The 16,262-nt window shown below is 39.1% G+C and overlaps 4 protein-coding genes and 1 long non-coding RNA gene across 10 annotated transcripts in view; 1 reads left to right on the top strand and 4 right to left on the bottom strand.

Moving 5' to 3' along the window:
- Positions 1 to 3,991, bottom strand: part of LOC134177083 (protein sidekick-1-like) — a 5,323-nt gene extending 1,332 nt beyond the window's left edge. The window contains exons 1-7 of the mRNA XM_062643790.1: positions 3,867 to 3,991; positions 2,303 to 2,587; positions 1,953 to 2,207; positions 1,617 to 1,892; positions 1,114 to 1,377; positions 593 to 931; positions 195 to 534 (exon numbers count right to left, since the gene is read on the bottom strand). Coding sequence (XP_062499774.1) covers positions 195 to 534; positions 593 to 931; positions 1,114 to 1,377; positions 1,617 to 1,892; positions 1,953 to 2,207; positions 2,303 to 2,587; positions 3,867 to 3,951 — 1,844 coding nt within the window. The 5' untranslated portion in view covers positions 3,952 to 3,991. The remainder of the gene's footprint in view (positions 1 to 194; positions 535 to 592; positions 932 to 1,113; positions 1,378 to 1,616; positions 1,893 to 1,952; positions 2,208 to 2,302; positions 2,588 to 3,866) is intronic.
- A 533-nt stretch (positions 3,992 to 4,524) lies between these two features.
- Positions 4,525 to 5,600, bottom strand: LOC134177167 (uncharacterized). Of its 2 annotated transcripts, XM_062643918.1 has the most exons (2): positions 5,347 to 5,600; positions 4,525 to 5,288 (listed from the first exon to the last, which is right to left on the bottom strand). In XM_062643918.1, exons 1-2 carry the CDS (start codon positions 5,400 to 5,402, stop codon positions 4,760 to 4,762), a joined length of 585 nt encoding a protein of 194 aa, XP_062499902.1. In that variant the 5' UTR covers positions 5,403 to 5,600; the 3' UTR covers positions 4,525 to 4,759. The 2 variants fall into 2 exon arrangements, with proteins under 2 accessions (XP_062499902.1, XP_062499901.1); XM_062643917.1 differs by having other exon boundaries at positions 4,525 to 5,600.
- Positions 5,601 to 6,594: 994 nt separating this feature from the next.
- On the bottom strand, positions 6,595 to 9,089 carry LOC134177168 (protein phosphatase 1 regulatory subunit 12B-like). The gene is made up of 7 exons (XM_062643919.1): positions 9,015 to 9,089; positions 8,757 to 8,880; positions 8,662 to 8,696; positions 7,562 to 7,592; positions 7,345 to 7,440; positions 6,918 to 6,974; positions 6,595 to 6,850 (listed from the first exon to the last, which is right to left on the bottom strand). The coding sequence occupies exons 2-7, from the start codon at positions 8,877 to 8,879 to the stop codon at positions 6,731 to 6,733; spliced, it is 462 nt and encodes a 153-aa protein (XP_062499903.1). The 5' UTR covers position 8,880; positions 9,015 to 9,089; the 3' UTR covers positions 6,595 to 6,730.
- Positions 9,090 to 9,180: 91 nt separating this feature from the next.
- Positions 9,181 to 12,322, bottom strand: LOC134176932 (uncharacterized). Of its 3 annotated transcripts, none has more exons than XR_009969400.1 (6): positions 10,581 to 12,322; positions 10,440 to 10,515; positions 10,252 to 10,374; positions 9,859 to 9,931; positions 9,708 to 9,795; positions 9,181 to 9,542 (listed from the first exon to the last, which is right to left on the bottom strand). XR_009969400.1 is itself a non-coding variant. In XM_062643616.1 (5 exons), exons 3-5 carry the CDS (start codon positions 10,071 to 10,073, stop codon positions 9,480 to 9,482), a joined length of 366 nt encoding a protein of 121 aa, XP_062499600.1. In that variant the 5' UTR covers positions 10,074 to 10,078; positions 10,252 to 10,374; positions 10,440 to 10,577; the 3' UTR covers positions 9,181 to 9,479. The 3 variants fall into 3 exon arrangements, 1 of the variants encoding a protein (XP_062499600.1); XR_009969399.1 differs by having other exon boundaries at positions 9,859 to 10,078; positions 10,581 to 12,320; XM_062643616.1 differs by lacking the exon at positions 10,581 to 12,322 and having other exon boundaries at positions 9,859 to 10,078; positions 10,440 to 10,577.
- A 915-nt stretch (positions 12,323 to 13,237) lies between these two features.
- Positions 13,238 to 14,431, top strand: LOC134176835 (uncharacterized). 3 transcript variants are annotated; one of them, XR_009969370.1, is made up of 3 exons: positions 13,238 to 13,844; positions 13,902 to 14,048; positions 14,108 to 14,431. It is a non-coding gene; the product is annotated as an uncharacterized LOC134176835 (long non-coding RNA). The 3 variants fall into 3 exon arrangements; XR_009969368.1 differs by having other exon boundaries at positions 13,239 to 13,783; XR_009969369.1 differs by having other exon boundaries at positions 13,245 to 13,594.
- Positions 14,432 to 16,262: the final 1,831 nt, after the last annotated feature.

Below are 16,262 nucleotides of genomic sequence, written 5' to 3'. Positions count from 1 at the left end.
GACCTTACTAACATGCACACTGTCTCATCCTTAGAATAGTTTACATGCACTTACTTTAAAATTTATTTTATTTTAATTAATTAATTAATTAAACAATTAATTAAATTAATTAATTATTAAATTTAACGTTTGAAAATGGCTAATATCATATCACAATTTACTAAAAATTCAATTTACAAAATCAGTAGTCGTACCTTCGTGGGACAGACGGCAAGTGTGTTGGAGGCCGCCTGTAGTTCTCTATGTTGGCATATACTGCAGGTTTTGGTGGTATTGGAGGTGGTGTTCTTCGCTGATTGCTGTTCACCCCTTCATCTGTCTGCTCACATCCGTTCTCATTGTGACCGTACATCACCACATGCCGACGTCTTTTCATCTTGTAGATGATTACAAAGACAATAGAAACAAAGAAAAACAATGTGCCGAATAGGACACCGACAAGTTCGTATTCGAAACTATTGTTTCCCTCGTTGTTTAAATCATCTCCAATATTCTCTAAACTACGTGCTGATTCAGTTGTTGATATTGTGGGGTCTAATTCATTAATATCAACATATTAAATATAATTTATATGTTGTTAATATCAACTTACCACTAATACTGTTGGTAGGATGAAAAAAGTTGAGTATCCGAGATTGTGACCCGTTTCGTCCATGATGATTCAAAGCAAATACAATAATTTCATAGTCACCTACAGCAGTTAGGCAGGGCATTGTTTCTGAGTGTTTGTCTATACTGACAGGCATGATTGTCCATGTTGCTGCTCCAACTAGACGACAGTTGATTTCGTATCCAGTTAGTTGGGTATTTCCATCAAACTCCGGTTTGGTCCAGTTGACAACTATTTTACCGACAGCAGAGAACTTGAATGTTTTCTCTAAAGCGTCTCCACTGACTGTGACAATGACACTCCTTGGTGCAAATGGTGGACCTACAAACAAACACTTAAATGCATCAGACAGACAAAAAACACAAATAAACAGATAAACAAACAAACAGATAAACAAACAGATAAACAAACATATAAACAAACAAACAAACAAAAGACAGACAGAAACAAACTAAAAGACAAATAATGTGACTAAATTGTAGTTATATTCACATTGCATTTACCTTCTACAGTTACATTAATCCGCTGATCAAATCGATCAGCACCAGACTTGGCGATCCACTCATATTCACCAGCATCGACATAATCAGCTTTGGTGATGAGCAACGTTCCATCAGTGTTCTTGATTATTCTGCTGTTCTCTTTGTAGTTTATTGCATTGCCATCTTTGGTCCAATGAACTATGAAGTTGTCGGTTCCTACTGCTTTGGGTCCCAAAGTATCATTTTGACCGTAAACAATCGTCTTGTGTACAATTGATGAATCAACTGTAAACAACAGAAGTGGAAGATATAACATATGAACATAACACACACACACACACACACACACACACACACACACACACACACACACACGCAAACACACACACACACACACGCGCACACACACACACACACACACACCACACATAGTCCTCCCTCTCCCACATCCCTTTGTTTTCTTTTCTAAACCATAATACACACATGCGTGTCACATGCACACAAACCACCCACATGTACAGTACCTGTTAACTCTGCAGAACTCCTCACCGTCCCATACGTATTGGTTACTGAGCAAGTGTATTGTCCATTGTCTGCTTTCATTACACTCTTAATTGTCAGTGTGTGAACACCACCTACTTCTCTAACTCGATAACGAAGCAAAACACGATTGAGGTTTTTGCCATTGTGTTGCCACGACACTATAGGGTTTGGTTGCCCACTAACATTACACTGAAACTGTGCATCATAACCTGCTGGAATGTCAACATTTTCAGGACTGTTTGCAATCACTGGTGCATCTAATCACATGCACACATGAGAAGTGAGACGTGTAACATCAATTGTGTATATTGACTTACATTCTACAGTAAGAGTAGCAAATGCTGACACACGGTACTTCTCATTGGATGCTATGCACTCATACGTTCCACTGTCTGATCGTTGAACTTGACTGATGGTGAGGTTATCACCTCGTAACGCATGCCGAGGACCATCTGATACCATCAGCCCCTTGAATTTCCAAGTCATTGCAAAATAGTCAGAACCGTAACATCCAACAGTAGCAGTTCCAGCCACCAACACAGTTGCACTACGTGACATTACCGTCGGCTCCACTACACACACAATCATATTAATTTATTAAAATAATTCATTAATATTAATTTATTAAATTAAATTAAGTAATGTATTGATATTAATGTAAACACACCTATAACATAGATGTATGCCTTTCCACTTATTGTTTGGCCTGAAGTCGTTCGTGCATGACAATAGTACCATCCTTCTCCAGACTTTGTTATCGAAAAGATTGCAAGATTTCTGTTCTTGTTGTACACGTGGTATCGTTTGTCATTGTCTGATAAAGTTAGAGCAGGTCCTTTAGTCCATTTTGTAATGACAGGCTGGTTGTTGCTGTTAGGATCAGTTGGTGTACAGACAAAAATGGGCGTGGCACCAGCTGGTACACGAGCTGCATCTCTCAGTCTGACTGTTACTGAAAAACAAGAATATAAAAAACAATAAATAAATAAATATTTTTTATTTGCATGTGCAGCGTAGCCCTGGAAACAGTCGACCACATTGTGGCAGGCTGTAGTGCTTTGGCACCAATGGACTACACTGATCGGCACAATCAGGTGGCCTCCATCATTCACTGGAATGTTTGTCGTCATTTGGGATTCCAGTGGAGAGCAGATGGTACCGGCATCTTCTTGATAGGCTGGTGGAGATGGATGACATTACTATGATGTGGGATACCACCATCCCCACTGCTAAGAAGATCAAAGCTAATCGTCCAGACATCTGTCTCAGAAATAAGAAGACAAACACTTGTCTTCTTATTGATATCAGCTGTCCTGCTGATGGCAACATTGGCAAGAAACATGCTGAGAAGTTGGCAAAGTACAGCGACTTGCAAGTGGAGATAAGCCGCATGTGGCATTGTCGAACACTGGTGGTTCCGGTGGTCTTGGGAGCTTCGGGCACAGTGCACGCAGATATTGCACGGTGGCTGGACATTATTCCAGGTCATCACAACCTGCAGCACTTACAGAAAACAGTGCTTCTGGGATCTACTCGAATCCTTCGTAAAGTCATGTCTTCTTTCTTGACAGCCGTGATGGTCTAAGTACTTCTGAAGCAGGGTTTGCTTCCAGTACTTGTAATAGACTTTACAAACCAGACTGATCTGGTTGAGCACAACAATTTATTTATTAAAAACTACGCTCGGCAATAAATAATAAAAAATTACTTATTAATAAGTCTAAGCACCTAATACAACAGAATACAAACCATAATTACATCATAAATTAATATCAATCATTTGTAACCAAAATATAAATTTCTTAAAAAACATTGAACTGTGACTTTTTCCGGGTCACGTGCTATCTATATCAAACACGTCTACACCACACAGGCTACACACACACACACACACACACACACACACACACACACACACACACACACACACACACACACACACACACAGCTGTACAGACTGCAGAGGCTAAACAAAGTTCAAGTAACTATATTGTTCAATAAATAAATCACACACACACACACACACACACACACACACACACACACACACACACACACACACACACACACACACACACACACACACACACACACACACACACACACACACACACACCACACACACACACCAGTGTGCTTTGCAACGCCCCGCCCCCTTCCCACCATTGTATACATAGGTATGCGTACTATTGTACAAAAGCATGCAGGAAACGCCACGTTTTCTTCCTCACCTGTAGCTGCCATCGAAACGAGCTGATCGCATGCTGTCAGTAAGATAGCAAGATGAAGAGATGTCAAGCTCCAAGCATTTGCCATGCTCTACTAGAGAGGGTCGTGCCTCCCGGCCACGGCGCGTTCCCGCTGTGGGTTGATGCTAGGCTGTAGATACGACTGTTGCAGGTCGGTCTGGTTGCCGGCTTGCTGGCCAACCGTTTGACACTTGGAGCGTCAGTGCGGTGATTTGATTTGCAAGTAGGATCCACAGGCTGTGACGTCATGTAAACACGCCTACAGACTTAAAAGTAATGCGTGAAATAATTCAAATTATAGAAAAAGTTATAAAATTATACAATTTAATTTTTAATTACATGGCCATTTTTGCTATCTATAAATATATAGATGACTGTTATATCGCTATGATAATATAGTATTTATATACAGTATCGTGTGTATTGTCGCGCATGCGCAGTATATTCATTAACAATTATTGTGTATCATACTTTCGGGTAGCAGTCTATCTCTACCGTCGTGCTCAAGTCATCTATGGTTCGAAGCCCAATACACACAAATGTTAGCAGTCTAACCTAATGTTGTAAAAACTGTTATGATGTCACACTGTGTAATGATGATAAGACTATTTATGAATATTAATTAGATGATTGTTTGGTGGATCATCAATGTTCAGTTTTATTATTGACAATTACTTCTACACGCTGTATTTGTATCAATAAATACTGTAAATATAACAATACATGTATTAGCATGATGTCTGATGATGACATGAAATTCTGTTTACACCAAGTGTCACTATGATTGCTAGCAAATACACAAAATTCACACTCTCCACACCAACACAGACATTATGCCAATTTATGAGACTATAATGTTTATATAACGATCACACTTATGAGCTACGATCATATTGGGAAGATGACAAGCTTCTCTTGACTGCTGCATGAATGGGATCTGGCAACTGTGCACATGCCTGCAGTAGCAGATCATCCATCTTCTTCATATCACCAACTTCCTCAGTCTTCACGTGAATAATTGCAGATAATTTATCAGCAGAAGACACTTTGTCAAAAGACATGGCATTAATCTGAGAGAAATTAAAACCTAATCTTTCTGCAAATGAATGCCATTGATCTACACCATACTCAATAACAGCCTTCACAACTGGACTGGGAGAAAGTGGAGTTGCTTGTTTGGAAGGGAGAAGAACTAGCAGATCAGCAAGACTTTCTACCACTCGCTCATCACCAACTACTTGTTTTACAGCAGCTTTTGCTTCTTTTCCCGTTGCCTTTGCTTCCTTGATTTCCTCCTCTGAGTAAACAGCAACTTGTTTCAGTTCTTTGTGTTCCTCTAAATGCTTTCTGCTCAGATATTCAGTCTCATATTCAGTGCCTGGACTGTATCTGTCTAACATATCTCTCCAAAGAAACATGACAGTGTCGATCAAGGAAACGCATTCTGCTTCTGTTGCCTTACCTCCACGACATACAAAGTCGACAGAACGAACAGGATCTACCATGGCAACTACACATTCGACATGAAATTCAGCTTCCTCACCTCATGATGCAATCAATCCATTCCTCCACAACTGTGCTTTCTTATCTAATGTAGTGCAAACTTTAGACTGAAACATGCAAAATGCAGATGGACTAAAGATGGTCGTCTGACTGCTGCACACTTGACGTCGACCGACATACACTTTCTTACTCTTGTCTCTCTTCCACATGACAGACAGATCCTTAGGAGGCAAGAGAGCTGGAAACATGTACTTCCACTTTGAAGCAGATATCAAGACATTCATTTATAGCGAGAACGTTATCTGTATTGAGTTGAATGTGGATCTTCTTATCTTTTCGGAAATGATTGATTGCTGATTCTGCTTCTTCTCTTGGTACTGTGCCATCCTTCCTCTTTGACCTGACATGCCACTTAAAATCCTCAGAAGCAATGAGAGGACCGATGGCATAATGATGTAGAGATGCAGGATTGAGAGCTGCCACATCACCGGCAACAGCAATCTGAACACACATCACAACAATATTACACAAACATACACAAGTACAACAAATAAACATCTGCTCGTCGTCTCACCTCTCCTGAATCATCTAAAAAATCAACTACCTTCTCTACAACCTTCTTCTCTTGTCCTGGACATGCTTCCTGCTCGATCCTCTCCATCAGTGTTGCCTTCTCCATGAACGAATCTTCTTGTTTCTTACGAAGAGAAGGAAGCAACTTGGACACGACTGGCTTACAAAGACGAGGATACAGAGGAGCAGACTGAAACATAAATATCTATATCAGTAAGAAAGCATGTGCAACCAATTGTTATGCTCACCTGCTGCAACTGCTGCTTCACATCACAGAGAACTTTCTTTAGTTGTTTCATTTCAGGTGACCTGCTCCTCCTGCAGTCGAGAACAAAACAAACTTCAATAATGTTGATCTTGCCTTGGAACAGCTCACGCATGTCGTTGACCACACGTTCCAAGACACCCTCACGCCGTGGACAGTAATCTATGTGACTGCCAGCTATCAACACTGTGGGTATAAACTCTGCATCCAAACTGGCTCTGAGAAATGAGAGCCAATACTGAAGCTCTTGTTGCAACTCCTCAACACTGCATAGTCGTCGCTCCTCTCCTCTCACTAGACTCACTAGCAGGATGAAGAATGAGTTGGAGGGAAAGAAAAGGCCGTGTGTTTTGTGGAACTGACCTTGACCTGCATAGTCCCACACTGAAAAGTGACCCACTCCTGGAATATCAACTGTCATCACGTTGATACCAATTGTGTGTTCCTCTTCACATTGTGGGTCATCTGCTTGATTCTAGTTTGCAAAAATCCACTTCAACAATCTTCATTTGAGAGCCTCCATGAGTGTCGTCTTTAATGCTCCTTCTTTACCAATGAAACACAATTTCATGATTTCTGATCTCACTAAGCCCTCAGCATACAGAACAGCATACTTCTGTTCATCCTGACAATACAACCCATCCATTCTACACATACCACCATATCTCACTACATAAACGTCTCACTATTACTTTCCTTAGTCGTCTTCTCAGTTTTCTATCAGCCAGTTGGTAGGGTTTCTTACCATCCTGACAACAACATAACACCACAAATAAGATAAGATGGTCAGAGGTTAGTAAAAATATAAAAATGAGAAATGCTACCACAGATAATAGAAATTATCACATCTAACACATTTCCATCTCAAAACTCATTTCCTATGATGTTTTGTTCTATAAAGTAAATGGCAAATATCACATGCCAATCATAATTTTACTTCAAGAAAGCATGTAAATACAAATATACACAACATCTGTATGACCTACTGCAGTCTTGCTGTTAATTTTTATCCCAAGCAAACCCCATGAGACAAATCCTGAGTATGGGTGTGAAACACCACAACGTTTATTCAAAGAAATACAATACAACAGTTCAAATGTAACACATGGAAACACTCACCTCATCCTTTTGTTTAACATTTGCTGTTGCTGTTAATAGAATTTCGATGATTTCATCATAACCATACAATGCTGCATACATTAGAGCAGTTCCACCCTGTAATGACAATAATTGTGTTTTATTGTTTGTCTCTACTGTAATATCCGTCCTATCACAAATCTCATAACATCAATTAAATCTCATTCTCTTCATTCATTCATTCACTATCAACACTTACCATAACATTAGTTCCGTTGACACCTGCCCCTCTACACAACAAAAGTTCAACTAAAAAACTAAAAAAATGACTTGGAGCCATAGGGTGTGTTCAAATACTAGTTCCAGTTCTAGAACTGAAACTGCCAGAACTGTCAGAACTGTTGGAACTCTTGCTAGCAAACGAACGCTTAGAATTGTCAGCAAGTTGAGCATGCGCAAAGGCTCATACTTACGGTAAGCGTCAATACGAAGTAGCATGACGTTTCTACTCCACTTGTTGTAGTCTGTTCGAACATCAGCAGTGCTTTCGCTTTCGGTTTTTTGGAGCTGCTCGCACCAAGAAGATCACTGTAATCAGTCCCAAATGTCGTTTCTTCTGGTGTTTTCCAAGCCGATGGTCGCCACAAGTGTTCATTATAACCAACAAGAAGGTCCACAATGGCCTCGGCATCTGTACCTGTCATTTCACTTTGTCAACCTCCGGGAATTTTGCATTTAGGGCGTGCCAGTTCTAACAATTCCAGCTCGCTAGGCAGAACTGTTAGAACTGTTCTAACAGTTCTAGAACTGTTAGAACTACCAATCGAACGCTATAGAACTTTTCTTGAACTGGAATTGTAGGGGGGAGAAAAGTTCTATAGCGTTCGATTGGTAGTTCTGACAGTTCTAGAACTGTTCTAGCAGTTCTGCCTAGCGAGCTGGAATTGTTGGAACTGTCACGCCCTAAATGAAAAATTCCCGGAGGTTGACCAAGTGAAATGACGGGTACAGATGCTGAGGCCGTTGTGGACCTTCTTGTTGGTTCTAATGAACACTTGTGGCGACCATCGGCTTGCCAAACACAAGAAGAACGATATTTGGGACTGATTACAGTGACCTTCTTGGCGCGAGCGGCTCCAAAAAACTGAAAGCGAAAGCACTGTTGATGTTCGAACAGACTACAACAAGTGGAGTAGAAACGTCATGCTACTTCGTATTGACGCTTACCGGAAGTATGAGCCTTTGCGCATGCTCAACTTGCTGACAGTTCTAAGTGTTCGTTTGCTAGCCAAGAGTTCCAACAGTTCTGACAGTTCTGGCAATTCCAGTTCTAGAACTGGAACTAGTATTCGAACGCACTCATACAAAAAAGCTTCCATCAGTGTAGTCCATCCCTACATTAGAGTGAACTGTTATGAACAACAATAAAACGAGTCACTCAATCAATAACATACAAATTCAATACACGCATTAACTTCAGCTCCTAGGTCCAGAAGTCGTTCAACCTCATCACGTGACTGGCTCCCTACAGCGCTCAGTAGTTGGCGATTCAATGTTGTGATGTCTCTCTCACTCATTCTAACATATCAGTAACACATCAATAACATTAAATCCTTCCAATTTCATTCACAAACGACAATTCACTCAACACACGCTCTCAATACAATCACTACACACACCACATCTCATCAACACAGTCCGCAGTCCTCTACCTTGTCTGCTTAGCACAAGGTGACCTTTTTCGTCTTGACGACGTCTGGGGCGTGGCGACTAAGCACGCAACATCTAGAAAGTAATCTTTATCACGCGCGCTACTCCAAGTGCCTGGAAACGTCCCTAACGCGCGCATTATTTATTGGCAAACCACGTGACTTTATTATTATTTTAATTTTATTAAAAATAGATGTCTTTCACACAATAATATCAATTTCTTTCTCTAACATTCATTTTTCTACAATTAAGGTAACTTGTGTGTCCTATTATGTACTAATTCATGTATCTTACATGCAGTCAAAAGAACTATGCTAATCTAGATGGCAAACGAAATTGCTTGTTTAGTATTGACGTCACGTGATCAGATGATGATGATGATGATGATGATGATTGGTAAACTCAATGTTATCAAGGTCAACAACACTAGACTACCAAAGGAACAAAACTATTCTCTCAAGGATTCATCAGACAGAAGTGGAAGTAGCTGGAGCTGTATGCGTGCCATTGACCTCTTTACTGTGGTTGACCTACACAAAATGAAGACAAACATAACCAATAAGAATTGTGTGTGTGTACGTGTGTACGTTTGTGTGTGTGTGTGTGTGTGTGTGTGTGTGTGTGTGTGTGTGTGTGTGTGTGTGTGTGTGTGTGTGTGTGTGTGTGTGTGTGTGTCACGTGACTGCACCCTCTACCTCTTCAACTCCTGCCTTTGGTGGGATAACAACTGAGCTAGAGTCAGAATGGTACATGGGATTATCAAAGTTAATCAACAGCTTGCCTCTAAAAATTCAATAAACAACCATTTACCAACCCAACAAATATACCCAATAATTTTGACTTCACCTCACATTCTTTACCAAGAGAATAACAAGAATGATAATAATTGCGACAACCACTAGACCACCGATGGCACCTCCTACAGAAATGGCTACTGCATTGTTTCCTTTGCTCTGACTGACATTACCAAGGTGGTGCAGGAGATGTGGTTGTAGAATTATCAAATGGAGAAGTGATGGGAGAGATATCGGACTCACAGTAAACACCAGAGTAACTATCATTACAACTGAAGACAGCAGATAGATGTGATACTTGAAAAGTAACAGACAGACAGACAGACAGACACACACCACACCACACACACACACACACACACACACACACACACACACACACACACACACACACACACACACACACACACACACACACACCAAACAGATGAGTCGTGTTACTTACATGCAGTATTGACCTTCTACTGAGATTTAACATCGTCCACGGCTGTGGCATCGAGTGCTGGGACAAGACAGAGTCTTGCGAACAATGTCAGTGCATTGAGATCCAGTGCAGTCACTACGACATCTACAAACGAAATCAAATTGTCACCAACAGCCATCATACACTAGATAATCAATACAACAACTTACAAACATTTATTTGTGTTGCCTTCCTTCACACAATGTCCATTGTAATTACAGTAACTGTCATTACATCTTTCAACACCTAAATGCAATAGAAACAAAAAAATTCAAAACGTGACAAGATGCTGCATATACAGAGTGTCTTACCAACTGAACATGTTTTTTCGTCATTGTTGTGTCGTTACCGACTATATATTGGTTCTATTGCAGCTCACTTACAGTGTGTATGCAATACTACACCAGACTACCCAAAGCTGGCTAATCACATGCCACAGTACTATATAGTGTCATATTCTATCAGTATGCTAATGAGTACTAGGGATAGTCCCATAGTCCCATACTCTACTACACTCCCTTCCACTAAATCTCTCGATATCTCTTGGGGGTCTTCTATTGTTCCTTGTGGGATATCTTCGATTTTCTCTCTCTGCTGACTTCTCAATTGGTTTCTTTGTTGGCATGTTATCAGTCTGTTCTGACTGTCTTTCTGTTAACTCAGGGTGGCTAGGAGTAGTTGGTACTGAGTCTTCCCTGGTAGAGTCTGTTGATGAGATTATCTTCTCAGCACTGACTTCGAAATAGCTTCCAGCTTGTGGTGTAATCATAGTCACTGTACAATCATGAGTATTGGAAGTTTGCTCCTGATGTACATCCTGTGGAAAACTTCTGATATCACGATGTAATATATGGTCTACATGAACATACCTAGCCTGACCATTCACGTTTACAAGATAGTTGCTCGGTCCCAGTTTCTGAACTACTGTTCCAGAGAGCCACCGTCCCCGACTATCTTGTCTTGGGTTCCATACTGCCACTGATTCTCCAGGTAACATCTCCCGATTTCTGGATGCAGCTTCTGTTTGGCTCTCCTGTCTGTCTCGAATCTCTCCTCCAACTGTAGGTCTAACAAGGCTTAGTCTTGTTCATAAGACTCTCTTCATTAGCAATTCGGATGGCGTTTTACCTGTTGAGGTATTTGGAGTCGACCTATACTGCAGCAGTAGTATAGATATTTGATGTCGAATAGTACGTCCTTTAGGTCATGCCTCCATAGATCTCTTGAAGATTTGAACTGCTCGTTCTGCTTGTCCATTGCTTGATGGGTGATACGGAGGAGTGAGTTGGTGTTTGACACCATTTCCTTTCATAAACTTCTGAAATTCTACTGACCTGAATTGTGGACCATTATCTGTCACCAATCGTCTTGGAATGCCATGAAAACTAAAAACTAGCCTCATCACATCTATTGTCCTACTAGCCGTTGTACTAGTGCCCATTTCATGCACCTCCAACCACTTCGAATAAGCGTCAATCATAATAAGATAATGTTGACCTTCCAAATCCGTGAAATCTGCGTGAACTCTCTCCCAAGGTGCTGTGGGATACATCCATGGATGAGGAATACCAGCAGGCGGTTTATTCCTCTGACTTTGGCAAATTTCACATTTCTTGCACAATTCTTCCAACGTCATGTCCAAACTCGGCCACCAGATATACGATCTAGCTAATGCTTTCATTCGATTTGAACCTAGGTGATTTTCATGAAGATCTGCTAGAACTCTTGACTGTAATTTTTGCGGTATTATCACACGTGTTCCCCACAGTAAACAGTTCTCTTCAACGCTAAGTTCATCTGACCGTCGGTTGGTCTGAGAGGCCTGACTCTCTCTGCACGCAATTTTTTCCTCATTATTAGTCTTAGATAAACATAAGTGTTTTAGTTTGCTGTAATTTTAGCTTTTAATGAACATTAGTCTAGTTGTATCACTGTAGTTCTTTGCAAAATGGTATCATAGTTTGATGTAAGAAATGATAGAAAGATAGACAGGCAAACAGACAGACAGCGCTACTTTGTAGATATTGACTAGCCGACCATGACGTTCTCTGCACTGTCAGATTATCTATAAATATTACTAATGACAGGGCCGGATTCAGGGGAGGGTAGTTCAGGGGGTTGAAATCCCCTCTTTTCCAATAGGCGTGGTTTAATAATTTTATATAATTTTATTAGAAAAGAGAAAATTAGTTATGCTATAAATAACTGCTAACGGTAAACTCCTTCTTTCAAAAATTCCTGGATCCGGCGCTGAATGGTTACTAAAGTTAATTAGTCTAACGTTGTATGCAAATTTATGTTTTTGCATGAGTTCACATGCCTTTTACTTCTTTCTGAAAAAATTAGCAGCCAGACGGAATTCTCATTCAGAGTTATATTACGTTCAATTGTATTCCATTTTGAGAAATTAGCAAGAATTGAGTATCCCAATGGTATGCAAATTTATATGTTGTTGCATTATTTTATTATATTTATTATTTATTTTATTTATATATGTTCTAATTTATTATGAAGTGTATCTCTGAAGAATTATCAGTCGAACAAAATTCTCATGAAGAATTTCGTTCAGAGTTATATCCAGTTTAATTTTATCCTGTTCTCAGACTATTGTATAGCTAGTATCCCGTCGAAGACAAAGAAAATGTAACGGGGTGTCCATTTCCAAAAATCCCGTTGATTGGATTATTGATTGGCTAGTCTCGTTGGACGCTGCGAAGACGTTGCTGCCGTTGCAAGAAACAGGTGTATCGATCTTGGTATCTATTCGACGCGAATTCCGTTTGGAAATCCAAACAGAAAACGTGGGTGTCACATGCAGTTACGTACTCACCTGGATAATTCGGTTGCTGTAGAAGAAGAAGAAGAAGAAGAAGAAGAAGAAGAAGAAGAAGAAGAAGAAGAAGAAGAAGAGGTTATATTTACCCAGGAATGCCCCTTCAGTCTGAGGCTGGTCTTCCAGAGGGTCCTGCCCCATGCAGAAAATATCATGAGCTTTGTCCCAATTTCCTCATGAGATACGCCCCTTTCTCATGAGGAAATTGGGACAATCCTCATGAGAATTATGGCTCATGAGCCGAAATTCATGCGTACAAGATCATGAGATCCGACCTTTTCTCATGAGCCTCGACCCTGACTTTTCTCATGAGCCTCCTGATCTTGCCTCATGAAGCTCTTGATCTTTTCTCATGAGCCTCATGAGATCATGCTCGTGAGACGACCGCTCGCTGTCCAGACAATGTAGGTTATTTACGCATGCGTGCCAAGGGAAATAGTCGGTGTGGCTGTGCAGATGCGCGTATGGAGTGAATTCGTCGCTGTTTCCTCGGTAATTTACTTTTAACAGTTCTATTTAGTCAACAACTATGGTGATACTCTAGCTAGTAAAGTTTCTCTTTGATCTAGCTATGCTTGTGCTTGTTGCTAGACACTTTGTTTACAGCTCACCAAAGCTCGTGCGCATGGAAGCGGATCTCCCGGATAGAATAATCGAACCAGCGCTAACACAACGGAGAAAGTAGCACGCGCGCGCGCGCGCGTTTATGCTTTAGTTAATTAAGGAACGTTAATTTGCAGTGGTAACATGTTGAATCCTCTCAGAAGATACATTTGCTCTTTCACCTGTGTCTTTTTAGAAAGCAAACATCATTGAGACTGGGAGATGTCACATAGAGTTCCAGATGACTTGAAGGGTCTGTTTGATGCCAGCATCTCTGTTGAGATAGATGTTCTCACATTCACAAGATTGGTTGTATAGGAAATGGTCAATATTCTTCATTGAAGTATGACACATGATGCAAATGCTGAAATATTGTACATATTTCTGTCTGTTGGAACCTAGCTGGAAGGATGAGAAGTTTGAACATGATCTAACAGCATCAGTTGTTCATCCACTAAGAAATGTTGATCCTTGTGCTCTTGTTGAAGCAGCTATGCAAGACGATGTGATCACAAACTGGCCAATCGAGACCTGTAGTTAGCGCAAAGGCTAGAATATCTTGAGCTACTTTCTGTAAATAGATTACTTTGCAAGTGCGCATCAATACTTAATTGTGAGGGGAGACATGTAATTGTTGAAACTCTCAATGATATCGAAGTAGATCTGTAATCATAGAGACCACGCTGCATGTGAACTTAATTGATACAAATATAACTAGAATGGAAAGTGTGTGTATCAATCTATAGTCAACTATATAACATAGCTACATCAAGATTTTGCTGTCCTGCTTTCTTGATTTGACGGTCAGTTGGATCAAAGTAATTGTACTAAAGGCAGATGTTGATATTGAAACTACATATTTGCCATAGTGGTGGTCAGATATGTCTACACTTATCAACATTTCAAAACTTCGAATGACTTGTATTGAGGGAAGAAACTTTCAATTGAATTTAAACTTAGTAGATATCTTACCCAATTCAAACCATTAATAGAAATATAACTAGAATGTATAAAGAATGTGTATTTACAATATTCAACCATTTTATATTATGCTATAGCTACATACAGGTTGTGCTGTTTGTAGCTCCACTGCCAGAGTTGAATCAATATATTTATATTATGTAAATATTAATATCAATTATTAAAACTTTTTCAAAATATTAGTACAGTAAATAGAAGTTTGTATGCAAAGTTTTACTTGTGAAACTACATATTTGCCAAAGTGGTGGTCAGATATGTCAACACCTAACAAAGATTTCAAAAAAATTCGAATGACTTGTATTGAGGGAAGACAACTTTCAATTGAATTCAAACTTAGTAGATGTCTTACCCAATTCAAACCATTGATAGAAATATAACTAGAACGTAAAGAATGTATAATTACAATATTCAACCATTTTATATTATACTATAGCTACATTCAGGTTTTGCTGTACACAGCCAGATTGAATCAAAATAATTGTACTATGTAGATATCAATACCAATCATTAAAACTTTTTCAAAATATTAATACAGTAAATAGAAGTTTGTATGTAAATTTTTACTTGTGAAACTACATATTTGCCAAAGTGGTGGTCAGATATGTCATTACTTGTCGACAGATTTCAGAAATTCGAATGACTTGTATTGAGGGAAGACAACTTTCAATTGAATTCAAACTTAGTAGATATTTTATCCAACTCAAACCATCAATAGAAATATAATTAGAATGTAAATAATGTGTATTTACAATATTCAACCATTTTATAATATACTATAGCTACATACAGGTCTTACTGTATATTGTTGCTCCACAGCCAGAGTTGAATCACAATAATTGTAATATGTAGTTATTAATATCAATCATTAAAACTTTCTCAAAACATTAATATAGTAAATAGAAGTTTGTATGCAAAGTTTTACTTGTGAAACTACATATTTGCCAAAGTGGTGGTCAGATATGTCAACATTAGTTGACAGATTTCAGAAATTCGAATGACTTGTATTGAGGGAAGACAACTTTCAGTTGAATTCAAACTTAGTAGATGTATTACTCAATTCAAACCATTGATAGAAATATAACTAGAATGTAAAGAATGTGTAATTACAATATTCAACCATTTTATATTATACTATAGCTACATTCAGGTTTTGCAGTACACAGCCAGAGTTGAATCAAAATAATTGTACTATGTAGATATCAATACTAATCATTAAAACTTTCTCAAAACATTAATACAGTAAATAGAAGTTTGTATGCAAAGTTTTGCTTGTGAAACTACATATTTGCTGAAGTGGTAGTCGGATATGTCAACATTAGTCGACAGATTTCAGAAATTCGAATGACTTGTATTGAGGGAAGACAACTTTCAATTGAATTCAAACTTAGTAGATATCTTACCCAATTCAAACCATCGATAGAAATATAATTAGAATGTAAAGAGTGTGTATTTACAATATTCAACCATTTTATAATATTCTATAGCTACATACAGGTCTTACTGTACATTGTTACTCCACAGCCAGAGTTGAATCAAAATAATTGTAATATGTAGATATTAATATCAATCATTAAAA

Source organism: Corticium candelabrum, chromosome 3 (genome assembly GCF_963422355.1).
Source record: "Corticium candelabrum chromosome 3, ooCorCand1.1, whole genome shotgun sequence".
NCBI lineage: Eukaryota > Metazoa > Porifera > Homoscleromorpha > Homosclerophorida > Plakinidae > Corticium > Corticium candelabrum.
Note: the sequence above shows the minus strand (reverse complement) of the source record. Positions and strands in the feature narration are given on the sequence as shown.